The sequence below is a fragment of the Hyperoodon ampullatus genome, assembly GCF_949752795.1.
Source record: "Hyperoodon ampullatus genome assembly, chromosome: 7".
Taxonomy (NCBI): Eukaryota; Metazoa; Chordata; class Mammalia; order Artiodactyla; family Ziphiidae; genus Hyperoodon; species Hyperoodon ampullatus.
The window spans coordinates 11,788,991-11,813,250 of NC_136920.1; the positions used below are offsets into that span (position 1 = coordinate 11,788,991).

Sequence of the window (24,260 nt, forward strand, 5' to 3'; positions counted from 1 at the left end):
CACTCGAAGTGTGAAATGGTCATAGTTACTGTTCAGACCTCCACAACTAACCATCTCCAGGTTTCATTTTCGTAAAAGCGAAACCAACTGGCGCGGAAAGGGGATCTTTTGTTTCTTTAACTCTTCCGGTTTAACTCCCAGAAACCGCATTCCACTGGATCGGATTCCGCGCGCGCTGGTGACGCAGCTGCTGCGCCGGAAGTGCGAGCCGTAGGCTCCGGGACTCAGCTATGGCTGCTGCGGCAGCACGCTGGAATCATGTGTGGGTCGGCACCGACACCGGCATCCTGAAAGGTGGGTGGCGGGCCGAGCTTCGGGAACCGGGTGGGGGGGTCGCCGTTTGGGGACACGGGCGCGACTAACGTCCGTGTTCCACAGGTGTGAACCTTCAGCGCAAACAAGCGGCCAACTTCACGCCGTCGGGACAGCAGCGGCGCGAGGAGGCGGTGAGCGCCCTGTGTTGGGGCGCGGGCGGCGAGACTCAGGTGAGCGGCCGCTGGCAGCCGGAGAGGGGGGCCCTGGGGCACGGCCGCCTCCCTCTTCTCGCCATCCTGCCCTCCTCTGCCCGCAGATCCTGGTGGGCTGTGCGGATGGGACAGTGAAGCACTTCAGCACCGAGGAGGGCAGGTTCCAGGGTCAGAGGCACTGCCCCGGAGGGGAGGGCATATTCCGAGGCCTCGCCCAAGTCGACGGGTAAGACCGAGTCCCTTGCTGAAACGCTCAGGTCGTAGGGAGAGCTTTGAGGTTCCCGTAGGACGGCCGAATAATGGCGATCAATCTTGAGGTGACACGGGCCAGGTCTGCGTGACAGGAGCCTTTGTCCTGCCGAAATTTATTCATTCCTATAACAAACATTAACTGAACATCTACTGGGTTGTATATAGGCATTGGGCGAAATGCAAGGGCTTCAGGTCAACTAGACACAGTACCTGCCTTCATAGAGTTTGCATCCTCCAGGGGGTTTCTTTAGGCTCCATAACCTTTTGGATGACCCTGAGCCCGTCATTTAATAGTTTCGAGTATGTTTTTCAGTGGGGGCTAACAACCACCAACAAGGTCGTGAAGCTCCCAAAGTAAAAGATAGGAAAGTGCTAGGTTGCAGGCCTAGCTTCCTTCCGAAGATGAATGGAGAGGCTGTGAGCAGACTGTGTAGGTTTGGTGATGTTAATTCTGACAGGTGAGGTGTAGAAGGCTTTGTGGGGGTGAGAAGTTGGAACTGGCCCTTGAAGCATGGGTAAAATTTTGAAATGTGGAGAAAGGAATAAGGGCATTCTAGAAAGAAGCTCCTGCTGAGCAGAGCCAAGGATTGGTGTTAGGCTACAGGGTACATCACAAGGAAGATAAATAGCATTTGAGGGTTGAAGCTGAGGCAATGTTTTTCCTTTTTTTTTTTTCCTATTATTTGTGAGGAAGCATTTTAATATGAGATAGGCAGGGTAGGTTGGGACTAAAGGTAAAGGGCTTTAAGTGCCAGGCCGAGAGATCTGCACTTCTGTAGGTGGTGGGGAGTTACTGGTTTTTGAGCAGGAAATGCTGTGGTCAGAGCTATGAGCCTGCAGGAATGTGGAGGATGGATTGGAGAGAGGGCAGTTGGGAGACTGTTGTCACAGCCCAGGCAAGCCTAGAGCCTGAACCGAGTTGAGAAGGGTGGGCAGATATGAGGAAGAGTATAGGCTTGAACCGTACAGATACTGGGGAGAGACTTGCTTGGGCTTCATGGGACGCATACTTTGAGGAAGAGATTGGAACCCAGAACAGGGAACTTGAGAGAAGCAGCTGGTGTTTGATTTTGGCCGAACACTAAATCCAGAACAGTCCCATTTCAATCCTTTCAGAGCTACTGATCCTGACCTCTGGTGACTAACTCAAGGTTCAGAAAGACTAGCAGGGCCAGGTGCCCCAGACGTAGCTGTGGAATAGCAAAGGCTCTCTGTTTTGGAGTATCAGACTTGATTTCCAGCTCTGGTTCTGACATTTATAGCTGAGTGGCAAATCTTTTAATTTCTCAGAGCTTCAGTTTCCTCACTTACGAGACTGGTAAACCCTTACCTTGTTGAGGAAATTAAATAACAGCCATTAAGCCCCGCCCAGACCCGAGTAACCTAGAGGCTTCCTTAGGAACAGGACTGGTATGGGACCTCCCTGGTGGCACAGTGGATAGGACTTGACGCTCACAGGACGTTCAGGCCTGTGTGCAGGAGGCCAGGGTTCAATCCCTGGTCGGGGAGCTAGATCCCACGTGCATGCCTCAACTGGGAGTTCACATGCCGCAACTAAGGAGCCCGCCTGCTGCAACTAAGACCCGGGGCAACCAAATAAATAAATATTTTTTTAAAAAAGGAACAGGGCTGGTAGGAGGGAGTCTAGTTCACATGAATTTGGGGGTGGGTCGACTGGGGCCAGAGAACAACCCCGCTCCTTTTTTTAACCCTAACTCTATCCTCCCTTTGCCGGCAGCACCCTCATCACATGTGTGGATTCTGGGATTCTTCGAGTGTGGCATGACAATGACAAGGAGGCATCCTCTGACCCTGTGAGGCTCCCCTGTCCAGATCCTGATGGTTGGGGGAGGTGGGGCCCAGGGTAGGAGCCAGATGAAGGCTTTGTGGGAGGAGGAGTAAGGATCTGGAACCGACTCTCATCTCCCCTCTCATCTTCCATTCTTTTCAGCTCTTGGAACTGAGGGTGGGCCCTGGGGTGTGTAGGATGCGCCAAGACCCAGCACGCCCCCACTTGGTTGCCACAGGTGGGAAGGAGAATGCTCTGAAGGTGTGGGACCTGCAGGGCTCTGAGGAGCCTGTGTTCAGGGCCAAGAACGTGAGTGATGGGGGGTGGGGAGGTGATGGGGGGTGGGGAGGTGATGGGGGGCGGGGAGGGGCTGGTTCCGAGGTCCAGGGAGTCTGAGGCCGCTGACTGTGTTAGAGACCAGCTGGGCTTTAGGGGATAATGGTAGAAGGCAGGAGGAAGGGGCACACTGAGCCCTCCACAACCCTGTCCCCCATCTACCCACCCTACCAGGTACGGAATGATTGGCTCGACCTGCGGGTTCCCATCTGGGACCAGGACATACAGTTCCTCCCTGAGTCACAGAAGCTCGTCACCTGTACAGGGTACCACCAGGTGAGGCACCACCCCATCCCTGTCTCTTTCTGGGCTTAAGCAGCCTCCTGGAGAAACAGCCTTGCTGTGCAGGCTCGGTCCCCACCATTCGGCACAGCCGCCCTGCTAGCCATCCTTCTTCCATCCCTGAGCTCCCAGAAGAGGGACGACTTCCCCCGTCTGTTCCAGCCCAATGGCTGAGCCGGTGACCTTCTCATACTACATTCTAGGAAGGAGTTCCCTGAACTGTGATTCTTCCTTTTCTTCCCACCTGGAAGAGAAAAGAAGGGAGTGTCCCCTTCATAGTAGAATCACATGGTTCAGGTGTCATGAGAAGACGTGGGCTGGGTATCAAGAGAACTGAGTTCTGGTCCTGATGCAGCCTCTGATTTGCTTTCGGACCCAAGCCTGACCCTCTACTAACTGGCCTCAGCTCCTCAGCTTTACGGGAAAGGTCCATGTGGGGATCTTTTCAGTGGGTCTCTCTCTCTCTCTTTTTTTGACTGCCCTGCACTGCATGCGGGATCTTAATTCCCCGACAAGGGATCAAACCCGTGCCCCCTACAGTGGAAGCACGGAGTCCTAACCACTGACTGCCAGGGAATTCCCAGCTGGTCTTATGTGAAGTTCTAAGACCCAGGCAGGCCTGGGTGGCTGTATTTGCCCTGTTTCCTTTGCTCCTGCATATTGAAGTCTGCTATTGGTGATACGCCTCTGCTCAGAACACATATGAGGGCTTCCTTTCTCCTCCCTGTTGAGACTTAACGTCTTCCTCTGCTTGAAATTCAGCAACTCTGACAGTTGGACTGACTTGCTTTTCCATCCCAAGAGGGGAGTACGGGGGGATGGAATGCTCATTCATGCAGACCATGGGAATGCTGCCGCCTCCAGGCTGGGGGGCCTCTCTCCTCAGCCCTGTATGTTCATGCTCCTTAGCAGCTGTCTCTCCTCTACCCCCCAACACACAGAGAAGAGGGGTGCATTTCAAATGAGAGTTTCTCTGAAAGAGTGGGTTATAAACAAAGCAGTGTATGAGGAGGGGATGAAGATGTGGAGGAGCCAGAGGGGGTATGTGGAGTGCGGGTACTGTTGGTGATGCCTCAGTCTTCCTCCAGGTCCGTGTCTATGATCCAGCCTCCCCCCAGCGCAGGCCGGTCCTCGAGGCCACCTACGGAGAGTACCCACTGACAGCCATGACCCTCACTCCTGGGGGCAAGTGAGTGTTTAGAGGGCAAAGTGGGGCTTGGGAAGGACTCCAGGGGGCCCCTGCTCACCCCATGTGCGTCTGATCTCCTCAGTTCGGTGATTGTGGGGAACACTCATGGGCAGCTGGCAGAAATTGACCTTCGGCAGGGTGAGTGGACTAGGGAGCCTTGCGGGAGGGGAAGGGGTGGGGAGGAAGGGCAGGATTCCCTCTGACAAGGTGCAGTGGAGCTGCTGAGCCCTCTTTCAGGTGCCAGATTGCCCGGGGTCAAATCCTGGTTCTGCCAAAAGCTGTGTGACCTTAGACAGATTACTTTGTGAATTCCCTGTGCCTTAGTTCCTTCACCTGAAAAATGGAGATATTAATGGTAATTGCCATCTCAGCGTTATGTTAAACGAGGATTAAATGTTGAAACATAAAGTGAATATGAACAGTAAACACTCAGTAAATGGTTGTTGGCTGGCCAGCTAGCACTGATTCCTACCGCCTTCTCTAGGGCGCCTACTGGTCTGTCTGAAGGGGCTGGCGGGCAGCGTCCGAGGGTTGCAGTGCCACCCTTCAAAGCCCCTTCTAGCCTCCTGTGGCTTGGACAGAGTCTTGAGGGTACACAGGATCCGGAATTCACGGGGCCTGGACCATAAGGTGAGAGCCTGCTGCCTCCTGTGCCCTGGATTCATGTTTCTATTTTTGCAGGCTTGGCCCGTTAAGGTCCCTCATCTTTTGCAGGTTTATCTTAAATCTCAACTGAACTGCCTCCTGCTGTCAGGCAGGGATAACTGGGAGGTAAGCAGTTGGGTCTGGGAATGTGGGAGCTAAGGGCACAGGTGTGAGGACTTCCCTGTGAAGAGGAAAGGGAAACAGCTGGAACTCAGACCTGGGACTGTCCATCCATCTGCCAAGTGTAGTCCTAAAAGAGTTACTGCCAAGGGTGAAATAGGCGCATGGATGGACATGGTTTCCAGGAGCAGGAAATAAAAGGAGTGGTGCCTGGAGGAATTATTCCCCTTCCCTGTGGGTCTGACTCCTAAGCTCTTCTCCCACTCACCAGGATGAACCCCAAGAGCCTCAAGAGCCCAACAAGGTGCCCTCAGAAGACACGGAGACAGATGAACTCTGGGCTTCCTTGGAGGCAGCTGCCAAGCGGAAACTCCCCGATTTGGAGCAGTCCCAAGGCGCCCTCCAAACCAGACAGAGAAAGAAGAAGAGGCCTGGGTCCACCAGATCCTGAAGAGCTTGTGCTCACGTTGTAAATAAACAGCTTAATACGTACCACGACCCTGATCCTTTTGTGTTGGCAGAAAGGAAAGAGTGATGGCTGCTCCCTGAGCTGGGGTGATGGGGGGTGTCTGACGTCACAAAAGCAGGGCCGGGAGTCGGCGGCCTGGCGTGGGTGGAACCGAGTGCGGGGGCCGCGCGTGGGGCCATGGGCTGCTGCCAAGGCAAGGACTTAAAGACTTCGGATGAGCAGGCCAAGGAGGCCGGGTCAGAGGAAGTTCAGGAAGGTGGGACCGGAGACACACAAGGGTGCTCAGGGAGCCGGGAGTGCAGGATGGACCACCTGGAGGTTGGACTGGGGAGGGTAGAGCTCAGCGGCCTCGCATCCTCGCAGGCAAAGAAGGGGTCGATGCAGACTCGGCGAAAAACCGGATTCTCAGGACGCACGAAAGCCTTCTGATCACTGTGCTGTGGCGGCGGCTCTCCCTGTTCAACCGTCGGGGCTCCTCGCGGTCAAACGAGGCAATCAGTCCAGAATCCAAAGCAGGCGTGTACGTTCCAGGAGTGCAACCGGGAGGGGATCCAGGAGGAGCCCGAGAAGGGGTGACCCTAGCCCTGTTCTCAGTCCGCCCCAGCCTCCCTCCAGAGAATAAAGTTTCTAACTTGTAGCTGCCTGAGAGCTTGTGCCTCCAAGGCTCGCTTTGCGCGCACAGGGCGCGTGCACCACCAGGGCTGCGGGCTCTTTAAGGCTCCTCCCCCGAGGCTGGCCCAGCCCCTTGGGCCCCAGGCTCTCGTCCCTTGGGGGCGGGGCCACGGTTGCGGCCTAGCCAATGGGAGAGCGGAGTTGCATTAGCGTTTAGGTGGAGGGGCGTGGCTCCCGGGTCGCCGGGCTTGAAAAGGCGTGGCACCGCCCGCTCGTCGCCGGGGGTGGGGTTATGTGTGGGTGACGTGGCGGCTTCTAGTCTTTGGTCGGGTTTCGGCGGCTTCGGTTCTCGGGGAGAAGGCGGTGACGACCCGGGAGATTGTGGCAGTGGCGGTAGCGGCGGCGGCGCCAGGCGGCAAAGAGGAGGTAGGACACGCTCTAAGAGGGGTCTGACCGCAGTGTCCTCTCTGGGCAGCTCTTTCCGGGGACGGCGCGGGCTGGGGGGAAGGGAGCCAGGGGCAAGCGGGCAAGTCCTGCCGGCCCGGCTCGAAGTGAGCGAATACGTCGCCGTCCAATCAGGAAAGCCCCTGTTGAGAAAGACGTCGGCCTTAGCTAATCAGTGGTTGCAGTCCTCCAGACGGTGGGACTTAGGTGAGGCGAGGGTGGTACTTCCTGCTTCAAATAAACACCTAGAGATTTCCCCCCTCCGCCCACCGAAGTGTGTCCCTCTCTGGAGGTCCGTCACCGTTTCTCCCTGACGAGTCGGAGGAACCCGTGGATACGAGAGGGCCTAGTTAGGCCTAGGGCAGTTGCACAGGCCGGGCTGGAGCTTCGGAGCCACAGGACCTGGCTCTGGCCCTGCCTCTACTTCAGGGCCCCGGCCCGCGCTCTGGCCGCCAGAACCAAGTTGGAAGAGGAGTCTGAGGAACGGGACGGCTTGGGACAGAGAAGAAGCGGGGTCCTACCCGCTGCGGGTCGGCCCCAGGATCTGCGTGTGGCTTCGGGCGCGGAAGTCCGTGCCAAGTGCAAAGGGACCCCGAGGATCTGCTGGTTGGGGGGGATTTGTGGGGAAGGAGGCTGCCTGGGGAATGACACTCTCCCCTCCACCACAGTCCAAGGTTATGCGTCTCAATGATCCCGCGGAAACGCTACGGGTCTAAGAACACGGATCAGGGTGTCTACCTGGGTCTCTCAAAGACACAGGTCCTGTCCCCTGCAACTGCTGGCAGTAGCAGCAGCGACATCGCCCCTCTGCCCCCCCCAGTGACCCTGGTCCCTCCCCATCCCGACACCATGTCCTGCCGGGATCGGACCCAGGAGTTCCTGTCTGCCTGCAAGTCCCTGCAGAGCCGTCAGGTAAGGACCTGGAGTGGGAAAGGCAAGAGTGACTCATACTCAGACCTGGGAGAGTCGATGCTCCAGCACCGTTGGCTGAAGTAATTCTTGGGGGGAGCCCGATGGAGAACCGGTCCAGCTTGGGGAGGGTGGTAGGATCTACCAAGCAACAGAGAAGAGGTGGACTAGCTAATGTAGAGGCAAGGATCTAGGCTTTTTTTTTTTTTTTTTAAACCAGGAGTTCCCTGAGTGTAGCGTTGCTATTCTGGAAGGAATATCTCAGGGCAAGAGGTGACTGCAAGTATATTTGGTTTGGACAAGGAACAGGTTCTCGAAAGAGCTTTTAGCTCAGAGACAAGCACTTTGAATTCTAGTTCCAGTATAATTTTACCAAGTTTGCTCTGTGACAACACAGAAGTTAATCTAGTTGGATCTCAGGTTTTGTATCTGTAAAATGAAGGAAGGTTTCTAAATAAGTAGTTTTAATCAAAAGCACTTTGGAGTGCTTTTTTAAAAATTAGATTTGTTTTGGTCCAGACTTTCTGAATCCAAGTAGAACCTGAATAAATGTAATTTAAAATATTTTTACTGGTCAGCTCTTGTTAGCTGCTCTTCTGTACAATCTCCAAGAGTTTTACATTTATTCTCTCTGATTCCCGGATTGGAGGAATAGAATGGTAATACTAGTTACCATTTATTTAGTGCTTAGAATGGACCTGGTATTTGGCTAAAATAATTTACAACCCTTAGGTTTTGTTTGTTTGTTTGTTTGTTTGTTTGCGGTACGCGGGCCTCTCACTGTTGTGGCCTCTCCCGTTGCGGAGCACAGGCTCCGGACGCGCAGGCTCAGCGGCCATGGCTCACGGGCCCAGCCGCTCCGCGGCATGTGGGATCTTCCCGGACCGGAGCACGAACCCGTGTCCCCTGCATCGGCAGGCGGACTCTCAACCACTGCGCCACCAGGGAAGCCCCAACCCTTAGGTTTTTCAGTCTTAGCAAGAACAAGAGGTGTGTGGATTGTCTTCATTTTACAGAAGAGGAAGTAGAGATTCAGAATGGTTTAAGCAACTTGCCCCAAATCCCCCATGTAGTAAGAGGTGGCACCTAGATTTGAACCCAGGTCTACCTGTATGGACCGTCTGGTGGAGGATGCCACTAGTGTTAGAAGGTGGGTTTAGTAGACACACCTGAGGAACAGTGAAAGCTGGAACTGGGGAGGGAAAACTAAAGTTTTACCTCTTGACGTTGCTTTTCAGAATGGAATCCAGACAAACAAGCCAACTCTGCGTGCTGTCCGGCAGCGCAGTGAATTCACCCTCATGGCCAAGTGAGTTGAGAGAAGTTATGTGATGGGATGACCAGTGTCTGAGGAGAGGTAGCCTTGCCTGTGGGGACCTTGGCCGTGAGGACTGGGATTGGTTGTGCTGGTGCTAATGTGGGAAAGGCCCTCTCCTTCCCTTCCCACAGTGTTCCCATTAATGCTCGTTTGCAGGCGCATTGGGAAAGACCTCAGCAACACATTTGCCAAGCTGGAGAAGCTGACAATCTGTGAGTGTTCTCGGGGCCTTTCAGAACTGGGGCAGTGAACCCGGGAGGGCGGAGGAACCATACTCCCTGAGGCTGGTCTTCGACCTCACCTTTCGTGGCTTCTTGTTTGTCTCTGCAGTGGCAAAGCGCAAGTCCCTCTTTGATGATAAAGCAGTGGAAATTGAGGAGCTAACTTATATTATCAAACAGGTGAGTGACTAGCAATCGGGAGAGCCCAGCATTTCAGTTGGATCACTTCCATCATTTTCCTTGCTCTAGGGTCCCAGAGAAAAGTTTCTAGAGCCAGCCCCAAACATCCCACTCATCCACTGGGTCAGTGATCATCTACTGTGTACAAAGCACTGTGCTGGGCACTTGCCACACAAACATTACGAGGCAAGATACCTGCCTTCAAGGGCTTATTGTCTAGAAGGGGTATCCAGCCCCATAAACTCACACTTACAATGAATAGGAGGCAAGTGGTACAGAAAAGATCTTATGAAAAAGATGAATGAGATAGTCTGGGGACACTGGGAAAGATTTTATTGAGGATGTGACATCTGAGCTGGTTTCAAGGCTTGTGGAGAAGCAGTGGAAGAACGTGCCAGACAAAGGAAACAGTATGTGCAGAGGCATGTCTTATAAAAGGGAAAGTTCAAGTTTTTGCTCAGATATCACCTGCTCAGGGAGGCCTACTGTCACCATGCTGTTTAATACCCCAGCACCCAACTCTGATCTCCCTTATCTTGCTCTATTTTCTTTTTTATAGCACTTGTTACATTCCAATGGTCTCTCTAATTAACTGTTGTTTGTTTGTTTCCTCCCACTTACCTCATCTTCCTCAAAAAAAGAAAAAAAAAGTGCTAATGCCATAAGAGCAGAGATTTTTCTTTCTGTTTGTTCATGGATGTATCCTAAATGCCTGTAACAGTGTCTGGCATGTATTAGGTACTCAGTATTTGTTGATCGAATGAGTGATTGGCAGCAAATGAGGCTGAAAAGGTAGACTGGTAGCTGTCTGTGAAGATCGCCATGGGGGCTTGCTGAGGAGTGTGGAATCACTCTGAAGTGTGTGGGCTGCAAAGACGATTAGAACCTGGATTCCAGTTCTGTCTGCAAGACCCTAGTATAGCAGTTCTAGCAGTGTTATTTGTTTCTTTCCTGGAACAATGTAATAAGAATAAAATGAGAAATTTAATGACCATGGGGGAAAAAGGAACACCCTGGAGCATGAACGGTCAGAGAGGCTAGGGGGGAGGCTTGTGCAGTCCTCCAGTATGAAGATGATTATGGCAGAGGCCAAAGGGCAGACACATTCAGGAGATGCTGTGCTGAGTAGAAAAGAGAGGGTTCCGTTAATTACTGGGGCATTATTGCGTAGGCATTTAAGAACCACTGACTGGATTTAGACAGACTTCAAATCCCAGGCTCACCAATTATGGTGTGACCTTGGGTTAGCTACCTAACTGCTCTGAGCTTCAGTTCCCTTATAAATAAAAAGGGGATAATAACAGTACCCACCTCACAGGGTTGTTATGAGGATTTATTAGTTTATTTTTTCAATCACTCACATTATTGAGTGACTTTGGCTGCCTGGTTCTGGGGACTCAGCGGTGAACAAGACAAATGCGGTCCCTGCCCTTGGGAACTTCCTTGCTGAATGGGTGAACTAGACACTATACAAGCAAACAGAAAAGACAGTTTCAGGTAGTGGCACATCCTATTAAAGAAATGATGTGAGTGAGTTCCTCAGGGTAGGGGCCTACTTTTTACATGGGGTGATCTAGGATGGTTTGGTTGAGGAAGGGACATGGAGACCTGAATGGTAAGGAGAAAGTTGGTCATCCAAAGATCTGACGGGGGCACATTCCAGAAAGTGGGAATAGCAAAGGGAAAGGCCCCGAGGCCTGGGCAACCTTGATGGGAAAGGTTGTGAAACAGGCCAGTATGGCTGCAGCACAGCCAGTGAGAAGGAGGCCTGTGGGGGGGTGAGGTCAGAGGAGTGAGGGGGCCGAGACCACACGGCCCGTGTAAGCCAGGTAAGGAATTTGGATCGTGTACTAAATTTAGTGGGAAGCCCTTGGAAGATTTTGAAGCAGGGGAATGACGTGCACTGTTTTTGGTTTAGAAGATCACTCTGGTTGTTGCGTAGAAAGTGGACTGTAGGGGGCAAATTCTAAAAGGAAGATCACTTAGGAGGCTCTGGGCAATTTTTAGAGAGAGGACAGTTTGGACTAGGGTGGCTTTGTTAGAGAAGGAGATGAGTGGACACATTCAGAGTATATGTTGGAATCAGCTGGGTTCTTTGTGGGTTCCTTGTGGCTTAAGGGAAGAGAGAGGAATTGAGGATGACTTCTTAAGGTTTTTGTTTGAGCACCTGGTGAGCGGTGGTGCCATTTACCAAAGTGGCAAAGAAGGAAGGGGGAATAGCTCTGGGGGGGAAATTAAGAGTTGTTTTCTATGTTAAGAGAAAGTCATAAGCTGCTTAGCACAGTAAGTGCGCACAGTAATCAAACCCGAGACTGCTGTTCTGTTCACAAAGTGCTGAGTATGTAGTAAACGCTCAGTGTAGGTTACGGTTGTGCTGTGGCATATAGGTTGGGTTAAGGAGATGTCAGTATGTGACTTAGAAGCTTCTAGCTTGGGCAACTAAGTGGGGAGTGGTGCCATTTTCTAAGCTATTGGGGGAGGATATTTTATGGGGGAAAAGCCTGGAATGCAGTTTTGGACACATGGCTGTGAGCAGGCTCCATTAACTCCAAAGGGACAGAGCAGTCAGCAGCAGAAATCGTCCAGGGGTCTCGAGAGAATCTTTGGGGCTAGGATACTGATTGGAGGGCTACTAACTGGGGTGCTATTGGAGGGACTCTAGAAGTTGCCTAATCTAGTTTTTTGGGTTTTTTAAGACTTATTTATTTATTTATATTTTGGCTGCGTTGGGTCTTTGTTGCTGCGCGCGGGCTTTCTCTAGTTGCGGCGAGCGGGGGCTACTCTTCGTTGCAGTGTGTGGGTTTCTCATTGCGGTGGCTTCTCTTGTTGTAGAGCACGGGCTCTAGGAGCGCGGGCTTCAGTAGTTGTGGCATGTGGGCTCAGTAGTTGTGGCTCGAGGGCTCTAGAGCGCAGGCTCAGTAGTTGAGGCTCACGGGCTTAGTTGCTCCGCGGCATGTGGGTTCTTCTGGACCAGGGCTCGAACCCGCATCCCCTGCATTGGCAGGTGGATTCTTAACCACTGTGCCACCAGGGAAGTCCCTAATCTAGTTTTTTTCCTAGCCTGTATCTTGAGCTCACTATTTTTGACCTCTTCCTCCTCCTCTTCTTTTTCTGGTCCTTCCCTGGACTTTGCTGTCCTGGGGTGGCAAGCTTTCTCTGCCACTCCCAGCCGCCTCCTTCATCTCCCTTGTCTCACGAGCCCCTTGGCAGGCAGGATTGGGAAGCAGATAATCCATTGGCCTGGTGTAGAAAGCCTGGCTGTGCTACTAATTCATCGTGTATAATGTTAGACAAGTCACATCTTTCACTCTTTTGCAATAGTAATTTTTAAAACGAATTCTGTATATAAAAAGCATTTCGTTGATGCTTCTGGGAAGCCATGGTGCCTTTGACTCTTCCCGTCTCCTGAGTACAGCACAGATGCTTTGTTGCTCAGCATGCTCTGGGTCTGAGATTTTGGCCTTTTGAAGGGTTCTATGGCCACGAGCATGGCCTCACAGTGGGGGTAGGACAGCAGGGTGGAGGGAGTAAACACCTCAGGTCTTTACGAATGGACGGGGCCATATTTCACCTCTTTCTGGCTCTACCCCGCAGGCACTGAGCCTGAGCAAACTCCAGAGCTTGGACTATCCCAGCAGGCCCTTCTGGTCTGTCCAAGATACCATCACCCCTGCTAGTCATGTCCACCCTGCCATCCCTGCCAGAGATGCCCATGTGGGAGAGATGCTGGCTGAGGACCCCATGGTTGATACTCAGTTTTTCTGTTGGCTCTTTCACCAGGACATCAATAGCCTTAACAAACAAATCGCCCAGCTTCAAGATTTCGTGAGAGCCAAGGGCAGCCAGAGCGGCCGGCACCTGCAAACCCATTCCAACACCATCGTGGTCTCCCTGCAGGTGGGACCCGGGAGAGGGGGAGGCAGAAGGGAGGAAGGCGTTGTCTTCTCTGGCTGACCTTCTCTCCTTTTCTTTCAGTCAAAACTGGCCTCCATGTCCAATGACTTCAAATCAGTTTTAGAAGTGAGGACAGAGGTGAGAAGACTCTGTGTAGGAGGGATAGGAATCAGGGGTGAGGGCCCCAGAGGGAAGTGGGAAGGGGACAAGTGGAAGGGCAAGGGCAACAGGGTCACAGGAGGAATCTCTTCAATGTGCCCACTTTCCAGCGGCCTCAGGACCTTTGCATTTCTTCCCCAACCCTAGAACCTGAAGCAGCAGAGGAGCCGGCGGGAGCAGTTCTCCCGGGCACCCGTGTCAGCCCTGCCCCTTGCCCCCAACCACCTAGGTAAGTCACAGGCAATACAGGGAGCCCTGAGGGATAAGGCTTAGTTACTCTGGTTCTGGTATCTTCCAAAGGCAGGGGTTGGGTAGGAGAATGGAGGGCCAAGGAGGTTGCTAGGCTTTGTCTCTCAGAGGTCAGACCTGATTGCTGGGATTTATGATCCACACCTAGTCTCCAGCATTCTCAGTGTTGGGGGTGAACTCAATCATGTTCAGAAGAATGACAGTTTCTAATTTTTTTTGCACTTACTCGTTGTATTCCCATTCTGTCATTTAATTTTCACAACCACCTTTTGAGAAAGCAACTATTATTATCCCCCATTTTACAGGTGAGGAAACTGAGGCTCAGAGAGGTTAAATGACTTGTCCAGGGTCACAAGGCTAGTAAGTGCCAGAGCTGGGATTCAAATCCAGAGCATGTGGGCTTTGAACCTTTTAACCACTAAGAAGTGCCATGTCTTCTTTCTTCCCCCAGGGGGCGGTGCTGTGGTTTTGGGGGCAGAGTCTCGAGCCTCTGGGGACGTGGCCATTGACATGATGGACTCTAGGACCAGCCAGCAACTGCAGCTCATTGATGAGCAGGTATCCACGCTCTGAGCTTGGGAGGAGTTGCTCCTCTGTTTTCCTCTGTGGTCACAAGCAAGTGTTTGGAATGTGCCATGGGTGGAATGGCAAACTGGAGGGTCCTGAAGAGGCAGGCCCTCCCCTGCAGAAGCTCCCAGTGCTCATGTATGCTGTCTCTCCTCTGAAGGATTCCTACATCCAGAGCCGGGCAGACACCATGCAGAATATTGAGTCCACAATTGTTGAGCTGGGCTCCATCTTCCAGCAGTTGGCACACATGGTTAAGGAACAGGAAGAAACCATTCAGAGGTGAGATTCTTTCTCCCCTTAACTTCAAAAACAGGAGCCTTCTCTTCCCTGTGGATTGGCATCCTAAAGGTCCCCAGGGACAGCTTGATGCCCTTTGGAAGAGAAGAGTGAATCCTGTCCACCCATAGGGTCAAGTTCACCTGCCTCCATCCACTCAACAAGTGTTAATTGAGCACCTGTTCCTTGTCAAGCACTATCCTAGGTGCTGGGGATATGGTGATGAATAGCACAGTTAAGTCTATTTTGTGCTTACTTTGTAGTATGGAATTTAATAGTGTGGGTGAGGACAACTGTTAAAAAGAATTGAGAAGAAATTTTCAGGTACTGATAAGGGCTATACTGAGAATTAAAGTAGGATGAGGTGTTCAGAAAGTCATGGAGGAGGTATATCAGATTGGGTGGCAGGGAAGCCTGCTCTGAAGACTTGATATTTAAGCAGAGACATGAACTACAAGAAGGATCCAACCATGCAAAGAAGAGGGATCCAACCGTTCAAAGGAGAGGGTAAGAGTTGTCTAGGCAGTGTGGACAGCTAGAGCAAAGGCCCTATGATGGGACAGTCTTGCTGTATTAAAGAATCAAGGGACTTCCCTGGTGGCACAGTGGTTAAGAATCCGCCTGCCAATGCAGGGGACACGGGTTCGATCCCTGGTCCAGGAAGATCCCACAGGCCGCAGAGCAATTAAGCACGTGCACCACAACTACTGAGCCTGCGCTCTAGAGCCCGCGAGCCACAACTACTGAAGCCCACGCGCCTAAAGCCCGAGCTCCATAACAAGAGAAACCACTGCAATGAGAATCCTGCGCACTGCAACGAAGAATAGCCCCTGCTCAATGCAACTAGAGAAAGCCTGCGTGCAGCAAGGAAGACCCAACACAACCAAATAAATTAATTAATTTTTTTTTAAATTAAAAAAAAAGAATCAAGAAGGCCAGTGCAGCTGGAAAGCAATGAATAGGAAGAGAAAGGTACAGGATAAGACTGGAGGGAGGTAGGCAGAGCCCACGCACGGGAAGGCCTCTCTGCTCCCCTGGTGCCCCCTGCTACTGCACGAGGCATTTTATCTCCTCCTCTTTGGCACTTAGCGTTCATTCATTCAGTTATGGAGATACAGTCGAGAATGAAAGAGACAAAGAACCCTCCCCTTGTGGAATATACATTGCAGTAGGGGAGACAGATAAGTTAAAATATACATAAGTAAGTGGTCCAGTATATGTTTTTGCCCAGTGATAAATCCATAAATAAAAGTAGAGTAGGGTAAACTAATCAGGAGTTCTAGGATGGTTATTAAGAGAGGCCCTATTAAGAAGATGGCGTCTATCCAAGCAAGGGGAAGGTAAGGGAGTTTGCCATTTTGATATATGGAGAAGAGTACCAGGCAGAGGGAAGAACGAGTGTAAAGGCCTTCAGGCAAGAATATGTCTGATGAGTTAAAGGACAGCAAAGAAGCCACTGCATTTGGGGACAGGTGAGAAGGAGAGTAGTACCGGGTAAGGTTAGAGGGGAAATGGAGACCAGATCATGTGGGGCCTTTTAAAGCCAGTGTGAGAGGGGCTTCCCTGGTGGCACAGTGGTTAAGAATCTGCCTGCCAATGCAGGGCACACGGGTTCGTGCCCCGGTCCGGGAGGATCCCACATGCCGCGGAGCGGCTGGGCCCGTGCGCCATGGCCGCTGAGCCTGTGCTCCGCAACGGGAGAGGCCACAACAGTGAGAGGCCCGCGTACCGCCAAAAAAATTAAAATAAAAATAAATATATAAATAAAGCCAGTGTGAGGATTTAGCGTTTACTCTGAGTGACATGGGGAGCCACTGCAGGGTTTTGATGAACGGTTATACTATCTGACTTCTGTTTTATTTATTTTTGGGGCCACACTGCGTGGCTTGTGGGATCTTAGTTCCTTGACCAGGGATTGAACCAGGCCACCGCAGTGAAAGCGCCAAGTCCTAACCACTGAACTGCTAGGGAATTCCCTCTGACTTCTATTTTAAAAGAATCATTTGGTTGCTGTACTCAGAACAGATTGTAAAGACCTAGGATAGAAGCAGGGAGATGGATGCAGAGGCCTGTTCAGTAATCTAGGCAAGAGGTGATGGTAGCCGGGACCAAGGTTGTATGAGTAGTAGTTGCACTCTGGATGTATTTTGGAGGTAGAACCAATAGGATCAATTACTTGATGAACTGAATGCAGGGTATGAGAGAAAAAGAGGAGTTTATGATAACTCCAGGCTTTTGATGTGAGCAATCAAAGGGATTCATGCTCTTCACTTGAAATAGGGCTGGTTACTCAGGGTAGAGTAGATTTTGGGCAAAATAAGTTGTGTTGGACACGTCCGACGAGGTGGACAGTTGTTTGTTAGACATCTGGGTGGAGATAGTGAACAGGCCAGTAGATATAAGGAGTTGAGACAGGTCTGGGCCAAGAGTGGGCAGAATTGGACTTTGAAACTAGGCCAAGGGAGTTCTAAGAAAGAAGAGGATCAAGCACTGAGTCCCAGGGCTATTTCTGGACTCAGTTCTCAGTTCTGAGGGAGGGCACTGAACAGGAGCACAGCTTGTGAGGTAGGAAGAAAAATAAATGAATGTGGTGTCCTAGGAGCCAGGAGAAGAAAATGATTCAGGGAAAGAATAATCAGCTGTGACAAATTTTGCTTATAGGCTAAGCAAGATGAGAGCTGAGAATTTAATTGGAGTGTTTAGTTCATTAATAGTTAATAATTTTTGCTAAGGTTGGATTTAGGTCTACCATTTTACTTTTTTTTTTTCTGTTTTTCCCTTCTGTTTTTTGTTCCTCTCTTCCTTCTTTCCTGTCTTTTGAACAGTTGAAAAAATTTTTTTAATTCCATTTGAATTTGTCTGTTGTTATTTTAGCTATATGTAATTGCTTTTTTTTTTCCAGTGGTTGCTCTAGGGATTACAATATGCATCATTAACTTTTCACAGTCAGCTTCATATAAAATGTGAAAACTTTGCAACCCTCTTCTCCATCTTTTATGCTATAGTTGTCATATTTGTTGCATCTACATAGTTTATAAACTCCACAATATAATCATATAATTTTTATCTTACAGAAATTAGGAGGAAAAAATAGTCTTTTATACTTACTCGTATATTTACTGTTTCCAGTGCTCTTCATTTCTTCCCGAATATCCAGTTTCCATCACTTCCCTTTAACCTGGAAATTTTTCCTTCGTACTTTTTGTAGTGCAGTTCTGCTTATGACAAATTCTTTTACTTTTTTAAAAAATAAATTTATTTATTCATTTATTTAACTTTTGGCTGCATTGGGTCTTCACTGCTGCACACAGGTTTTGTCTAGTTGCTGAGAGCAGGGGCTACTCTTTGTTGCAGTGCACGGGCTTCTCATTGCAGTGGCTTCTCTTGTTGTGGAGCATGGGCTCTAGGCGTGTGGGCTTCAGTAGTTGTGGCACATGGGCTTCATAAGTTGTGGCTTGCGGGCTCTAGAGCGCAGGCTCAATAGTTGTGGCGTGTGGGCTTCAGTAGTTGTGGCACATGGGCTTCATAAGTTGTGGCTTGCGGGCTCTAGAGCGCAGGCTCAATAGTTGTGGTGCATGGGCTTAGTTGCTCCGCAGCATGTGGGATCTTCCTGGACCAGGGCTCAAACATGTGTGCCCTGCATTGGCAGGCGGATTCTTTACTGCTGCGCCACCTGGGAAGCCCTCTTTTACTTTTCTTTTTTTTTTAAATAAATTTATTTATTTATTTTTGGCTGCGCTGGGTCTTCGTTGCCGCGCGGGCTTTCTCTAGTTGTGGCAAACAGGGGTTGCTCTTCGCTGTGGTGTGCCAGCTTCTCACTGTGGTGGCTTCTGTTGTTGCATAGCATGGGCTCTAGGCACGCGGGCTTCATAAGTTGTGGCTTGCGGGCTCTAGAGCGCAGGCTCAATAGTTGTGGTGCATGGGCTTAGTTGCTCCGCAGCATGTGGGATCTTCCTGGACCAGGGCTCAAACCCATGTCCCCTGCGTTGGCAGGTGGATTCTTAACCACTGCGCCACCAGGGGAGTCCCTGGCTGCTTTTTAACACTTCTTTTCTTATATTTGGATTTTCACAGTTGATGGTTTATGTACTTAGATGTGGTCTCCTTTGAATTTATTTATTTATTTACTTACTTATTTGGGGCTGTGTTGGGTCTTTGTTGCTGTGTGCGGGCTTTCTCTAGTTGTGGCGAGTGCAGGCTACTCTTCGTTGCGGTGTGCAGGCTTCTCATTGTCCTGGCTTCTCTTGTTGTGGAGCAGGGGCTCTATGAGCACAGGCTTTAGTAGTTGTGGCTTGCGGGCTCTAGAGCTCAGGCTCAGTAGTTGTGGCACACGGGCTTAGTTGTTCCACGGCATGTAGGATCTTCCCGGTCCAGGGCTCGAACCCGTGTCCCCTGCTTGACAGGAGTATTCTTAACCACTGCGCCACCAGGGAAGCCCCTTCTTTGAATTTATGCTGCTTGGGGTTCTCTGAGCTTCTTGAATATGTAAATTTATGTCTTTCACGAAGTTTAGGGAATATTTGACCATTATTTCTTCAAGATTTTTTTTCTGCCTCTTTCTGTTTTCTTCTTCTAGGAATATATATGTATGCATATATATAATCAACTATAGGAATTCCCTGGTGGTCCAGTGGTTAGGACTCAGCACTTTCACTGCCAAGGGCCTGGGTTTGATCCCTCGTTGGAGAACTAAAATCCTACAAGCCACGTGGCACAGCCCAAAAAAAATCAACTATAACTATATATTTATTTTGTTGAGATGTATATATATCTCAACAAATTACATCTCATTAGGAGGCATTTAATGTCAGATTGACCCTATATTATCTAGAACAAATTTGATCACTTGATTAAGGTGGTAACAGATCATCTCTCCTTTTATTTATTTATTTATTTATTTATTTATTATTATTTTTTAATCTCTCCTTTTAAAAGTACATTTTCTTCTTTGCAGTCAGCAAGTGATTTATGGGATACCCTCTTCCCAAAAAACCTTTAACCTAATGCTTCTAGTAGCCAGTTATGATGCTTGTCTGGTCTGAATCAATTAATCTAATTTGGGTGTGTTTTTTCTGTAAAGAAGAGCTTTCCTTTATTAACTTCATGAGCTGAAGTTCATCTTAATCAGGCTGGATAAACCTTAATTATTTTCCTGTATTTCCAGAGTAAATAGTTATGAAGTAGGTGCCATAGTAGTGACCAAGGAGGTTTTTTGTTTTGTTTTAATTCTTTCTTGTTTTTGAGTATCATTATGGGCTTAAGGTTTTTATTTATGTTTTATATTACAATTAGTTAGGATAGTGATTATTTTCAATGTTCAGATTGTTCCCAGTTTGTCCAGTGGAAGACAAGAGGTTTTTGTTTTGTTTTTTTAAAGAATGGGAGAAAATAAAAGTATGTTTGTATTCTTTTTTTTTTTAAATAAATTTATTTATTTTTGGCCGCATTGGGTCTTCATTGCTGTGCATGGGCTTTCTCTAGTTGCGGTGAGCAGAGGCTACTCTTCGTTGTGGTGTGCAGGCTTCTCATTGCGGTGGCTTCTCGTTGCGGAGCACGGGCTCTAGGCGCATGGGCTTCAGTAGTTGTGATATGCGGCTAAGTAGCTGTGGCACACAGGCTGTAGAGCACAGGCTCAGTAGTTGTGGCACACGGGCTTAGTTGCTCCGCGGCACGTGGAATCTTCCCAGACTAGGGATTGAACCCATGTCCCCAGCATTGGCAGGCAGATTCTCAACTACTGTGCCACCAGGGAAGCTCCATATGTTTGTATTCTAATGGGAATGATCCAGCAGAGAAATAAAAATTGATAATATAGCAGGCAGGGGGAAGAATCTTAAAGTTATGTCCTTGAGAAGGTGAGAGGAAGTGGGATCCAGTGGATAAGTAGAGGACTTGGCTTTGAGACGAGCTGGTGAGAGCTGGGAAAGCAGATGCTGGGGGGAGGGACCAAGACAGCTGAACTCATGGCACTGTGTAAATGCCTGGGACTCAGCACCTAGTAGTTGAATAAATAAACAAACATCCTTTTAACCATTGGTTTCCAAACCTGGATGTTCATAGGAACCCCCTATAGAGCTTATAAAAAATGAAGATCTTGCCAACCAGTGGCTGGCAGCCATTGCACAAGGCAGAGCCTAACCAGACCAGGGGCCAGCCACGCCTACTGGGCCACCTACGCCTAGTCAGCCCCACCACAGCAGAAGGGCCCACACAATATGGGGCAGCCCTAGAGCATATAGCTGTGGTGACCAGAGGGAAGTGAACTGCTGGGATGCATAGGACATCTCCTACGAAAGGCCATTTCTCTAAGGTCAGGAAACATAACGAACCTACCAGGTACACAGAAATAAAAACAGCAAATTGGGCAAAATGAAGCAACAGAGGAGCATGTTCCAATCAAAGGAACAAGTTAAGACCCCAGAAGAAGAACTAAGTGAAGTGGAGATAGGCAAACTACCTGATAAAGAGTTGAAGGTCATGATCATAAAGATGATCAAGGAACTTGGGAGAAGAATGGATGAACATAGCGAGAAGATTAACAGAGAGAAGATAGAAGATGTAGGGAAGAACCAAACGGATGAAAATAACTGAAATGAAAAATACACTAGAAAAGGCTTCCCTGGTGGCGCAGTGGTTGAGGGTCCGCCTGCCGATGCAGGGGACACGGGTTCATGACCCGGTCCGGGAAGATCCCACATGCCACGGAGCGGCTGGGCCCGTGGGCCATGGCCACTGGGCCTGCACATCTGGAGCCTGTGCTCTGCAGCAGGAGAAGCCACAGCAGTGAGAGGCCCGCGTACCACACACACACAAAAAAAGACAGTAAAATCACCCATATCTACAATAAGTAAGTAAGGGGTACACAAAACAAAAAGTTGTAAAATATGATGTCAAAAACTAACTGGGGGGGAGGGGAGTAAAAATACATTTGAACTTAAGAGATCAGCAACTTAAAATAACCACATATATATATATAGATTGCTATATATAAACCTCATGGTAACCATAAACCAAAAATCTATAATAGATATACAAAAAAGAGAAAAGAATTCAAACATAACACCAAAGATAGTTATCACATCATAAGGGAAGAGAACAAAAGAAGAAAGGAACAAAAAGAACTACAAAAACAACCCCCAAACAACTAACGAAATGGCAATAAGTACATACCTATCAATAATTACTTTAAATGTAAATGGACTAAGTGCCCCAATCAAAAGACATAGAGTGCCTGAATGGATACAAAAACAAGACCCATATATATGCTGCCTATATATGACTCACTTCAGATCTAAAGACACACACACAGACTGAAAGTGAGGGGATGGAAAAAGGTGTTCCGTGCAGATGGAAATCAAAAGAAACCTGGGTAGCAATACTTATATCATACAAAACAGACTTTAAAACAAAGACTGTAACGAGAGACAAAGAAGGACATTATGTAATGATCAAGGGATCAATCCAGTAAGAAGATACAACAATTGTAAACATACATGCATCCAGACATAGGAACACCTGAATATATAAAGCAAATATTAACAGACATAAAGGAAGAAACTGACACTAAATAATAGTAGGGAACCTTAATATCTCACTTATATTAATGGACACATCAGACAAGAAGTTAATAAGGAAACACTGGCCTTAAGTGACACATTAGACCAAATGGGTTTATATGGAGAACATTCCTCCAAAAGCAGCAGAATACAAATTCTTTTCAAGTGCATATGGAACATTCTCCAGGATATATTACATGCTAGGCCACAAACCAAGTGTTAGTAAATTTAAGAAAATTGAAATCATATCAAGCATCTTTTCCAGCCACAGTGCTATGAGAGTAGAAATCAAATACAAGAAGAAAACTGCAAAAAAAACTAACAAGTGGAGGCTGAACAATATGCTGCTAAACAACCAATGGATCACTGAAGAAATGAAAAAAGAAATAAAAATTATCTGGAGACCAAATGAAAACAATAATCCAAAATCTGTGGATGCAGCAACGGCAGTTCTAAGAGGGAAGTTTATAGCAATAGAAGCCTGCCTCAGGAAATAAAAATCTCAAACAACCTACCCTTACACCTAAAGGAACTAGAAAACGAAGAACAAACAAACCCAAAGTTAGTAGAGGAAAGAAGTAATAAAGATTAGGGCAGAAATAAATAGAGACTAAAAAAAATTGAAAAGATCAATGAAAGTAAGAAGAGATAAACAAGATTGATAAACCTTTAGCCAAACTTATCAAGAAGAAAAGAGAGGGCTTCCCTGGTGGCGCAGCGGTTCAGAGTCTGCTTGCTGATGCAGGGGACACGGGTTCATGCCCCAGTCCGGGAAGATCCCACATGCCGCAGAGCGGCTGGGCCCGTGAGCCATGGCTGCTGAGCCTGCGCGTCCGGAGCCTGTGCTCCGCGGCACGAGAGGCCACAGCAGTGAAAGGCCCACGTACCGCAAAAAAAAAAAAAAAAGAAGAAAAGAGAGGGCCTAAGGCGATAAAATCAGAAAAAGGAGAAGTTACAACTGATACTACAGAAATACAAAGGATCAAAGGAGATTTCTATGAAAACTATATGCCAATAAAATGGACAACCCAGAAGCAGAGAACAAATTCCTAGAAACGTATAATCTCCCAAGATGAATTAGGAAGAAATAGAAAATATGAACAGACCAATTACCGGTAATGAATCAGTAATTTAAAAAAACTTCCAACAAAAGTCCAGGACCAGATCACTTCACAGGTGAATTCTACCAAATGTTTAGAGAAGAGTTAACACCTATCCTTCTCAAACTATTCAAAAAAATTGCAGAGGAAGGTGTGATCCTAAACTCATTCTATGAAGCCAGCATCACCCTGATACCAAACCAAAGATATCACAAAAAATAAAATTACAGGCCAGTATCACTGATGAACATAGATACAAAAATCCTCAACAAAATATTAGCAGACTGAATGCACCAATACATTAAAAATACACACCATGATCAACTGGGAGCTTATTCCAGGGATGCAAGGATGTTTCAATCCACAAATCAGTGTGATATACCACATTAACAAATTGAAGAATAAAAATTATAGATCATTTCAATAGGTGCAGATAAAGCTTTTGACAAAATTCAACATCCATTTATGATAAAAACTCTTCACAAAGTGGGCGGAACATGCCTCAACATAATAAAGGCCATATATGATAAGCCCACAGCTAACATCATACTCAGCAGTGGAAAGCTGAAAGCATATCCTCGAGATCAGGAACAAGGACACCCACTCTCACCACTTTTATTCAGCATAGTATTGGAAGTTGTATCCACAGCAATCAGAAGAAAAAGAAAGGAATCCAGATTGTAAAGGAAGAAGTAAAACTGTCACTGCAAACGACATGTTACATAGAAAACCCTGAAGATGCCACCAAAAAGCTACTAGAGCTCATCAATAAATTCAGTAAAGTTGCAGGATACAAAATTAATACACAGAAATCTGTTGAATTTCTATACACCAACAACAAACTATCAGAAAGAGAAATTAAGGAAACTCATTTACAATCGCATCAAAAAGAAAAGGAATAAATCTAAGGCAGTAAAAGACCTGTACTTCAAAAACTATAAGACACTGATGAAAGAAATTGAAGAGGACACAAACAGATGGAACAATATTCCATGTTCTTGGATTTGAAGAATTAATACTATTAAAATGACCATACTACCCAAGGCAATCTACAGATTCAGTGCAATCCCTATCAAAATACTAATGGCATTTAGTCTTTTTTTTTTTTTTTTTTTTTTTTTTTTTTTTGTGGTACACGGGCCTCTCACTGTTGTGGCCTCTCCCGTTGCGGAGCACAGGCTCCGGACGCACAGGCTCAGCGGCCATGGCTCACAGGCCCAACC

The 24,260-nt window shown here is 48.3% G+C and overlaps 3 protein-coding genes across 4 annotated transcripts in view; all 3 read left to right on the plus strand.

The window, feature by feature from the left end:
- Window positions 1–221: 221 nt before the first annotated feature.
- Window positions 222–5,572, plus strand: WDR74 (WD repeat domain 74). 2 transcript variants are annotated; one of them, XM_079708023.1, is made up of 11 exons: window positions 222–294; window positions 379–485; window positions 572–693; window positions 2,458–2,533; window positions 2,671–2,817; window positions 3,019–3,120; window positions 4,215–4,315; window positions 4,398–4,453; window positions 4,800–4,945; window positions 5,030–5,086; window positions 5,352–5,572. In XM_079708023.1, exons 1-11 carry the CDS (start codon window positions 231–233, stop codon window positions 5,529–5,531), a joined length of 1,158 nt encoding a protein of 385 aa, XP_079564149.1. In that variant the 5' UTR covers window positions 222–230; the 3' UTR covers window positions 5,532–5,572. The 2 variants fall into 2 exon arrangements, with proteins under 2 accessions (XP_079564149.1, XP_079564150.1); XM_079708024.1 differs by lacking the exon at window positions 5,030–5,086.
- Window positions 5,573–5,726: 154 nt separating this feature from the next.
- TEX54 (testis expressed 54) lies at window positions 5,727–6,125 on the plus strand (the record flags this gene model as incomplete). Its single annotated transcript, XM_079708406.1, is given in 3 exon segments — window positions 5,727–5,898; window positions 5,901–6,025; window positions 6,027–6,125. Coding segments are annotated over 3 exon segments (396 nt in total).
- Window positions 6,126–7,292: 1,167 nt separating this feature from the next.
- Window positions 7,293–24,260, plus strand: part of STX5 (syntaxin 5) — a gene marked incomplete at its 5' end in the record, with an annotated part of 28,383 nt that continues 11,415 nt past the window's right edge. The window contains 9 exons of the mRNA XM_079707638.1: window positions 7,293–7,517; window positions 8,753–8,823; window positions 8,989–9,044; window positions 9,163–9,233; window positions 13,014–13,130; window positions 13,209–13,265; window positions 13,434–13,515; window positions 13,987–14,093; window positions 14,263–14,384. Of these exons, the coding sequence (XP_079563764.1) occupies window positions 7,293–7,517; window positions 8,753–8,823; window positions 8,989–9,044; window positions 9,163–9,233; window positions 13,014–13,130; window positions 13,209–13,265; window positions 13,434–13,515; window positions 13,987–14,093; window positions 14,263–14,384 (908 nt within the window). The remainder of the gene's footprint in view (window positions 7,518–8,752; window positions 8,824–8,988; window positions 9,045–9,162; window positions 9,234–13,013; window positions 13,131–13,208; window positions 13,266–13,433; window positions 13,516–13,986; window positions 14,094–14,262; window positions 14,385–24,260) is intronic.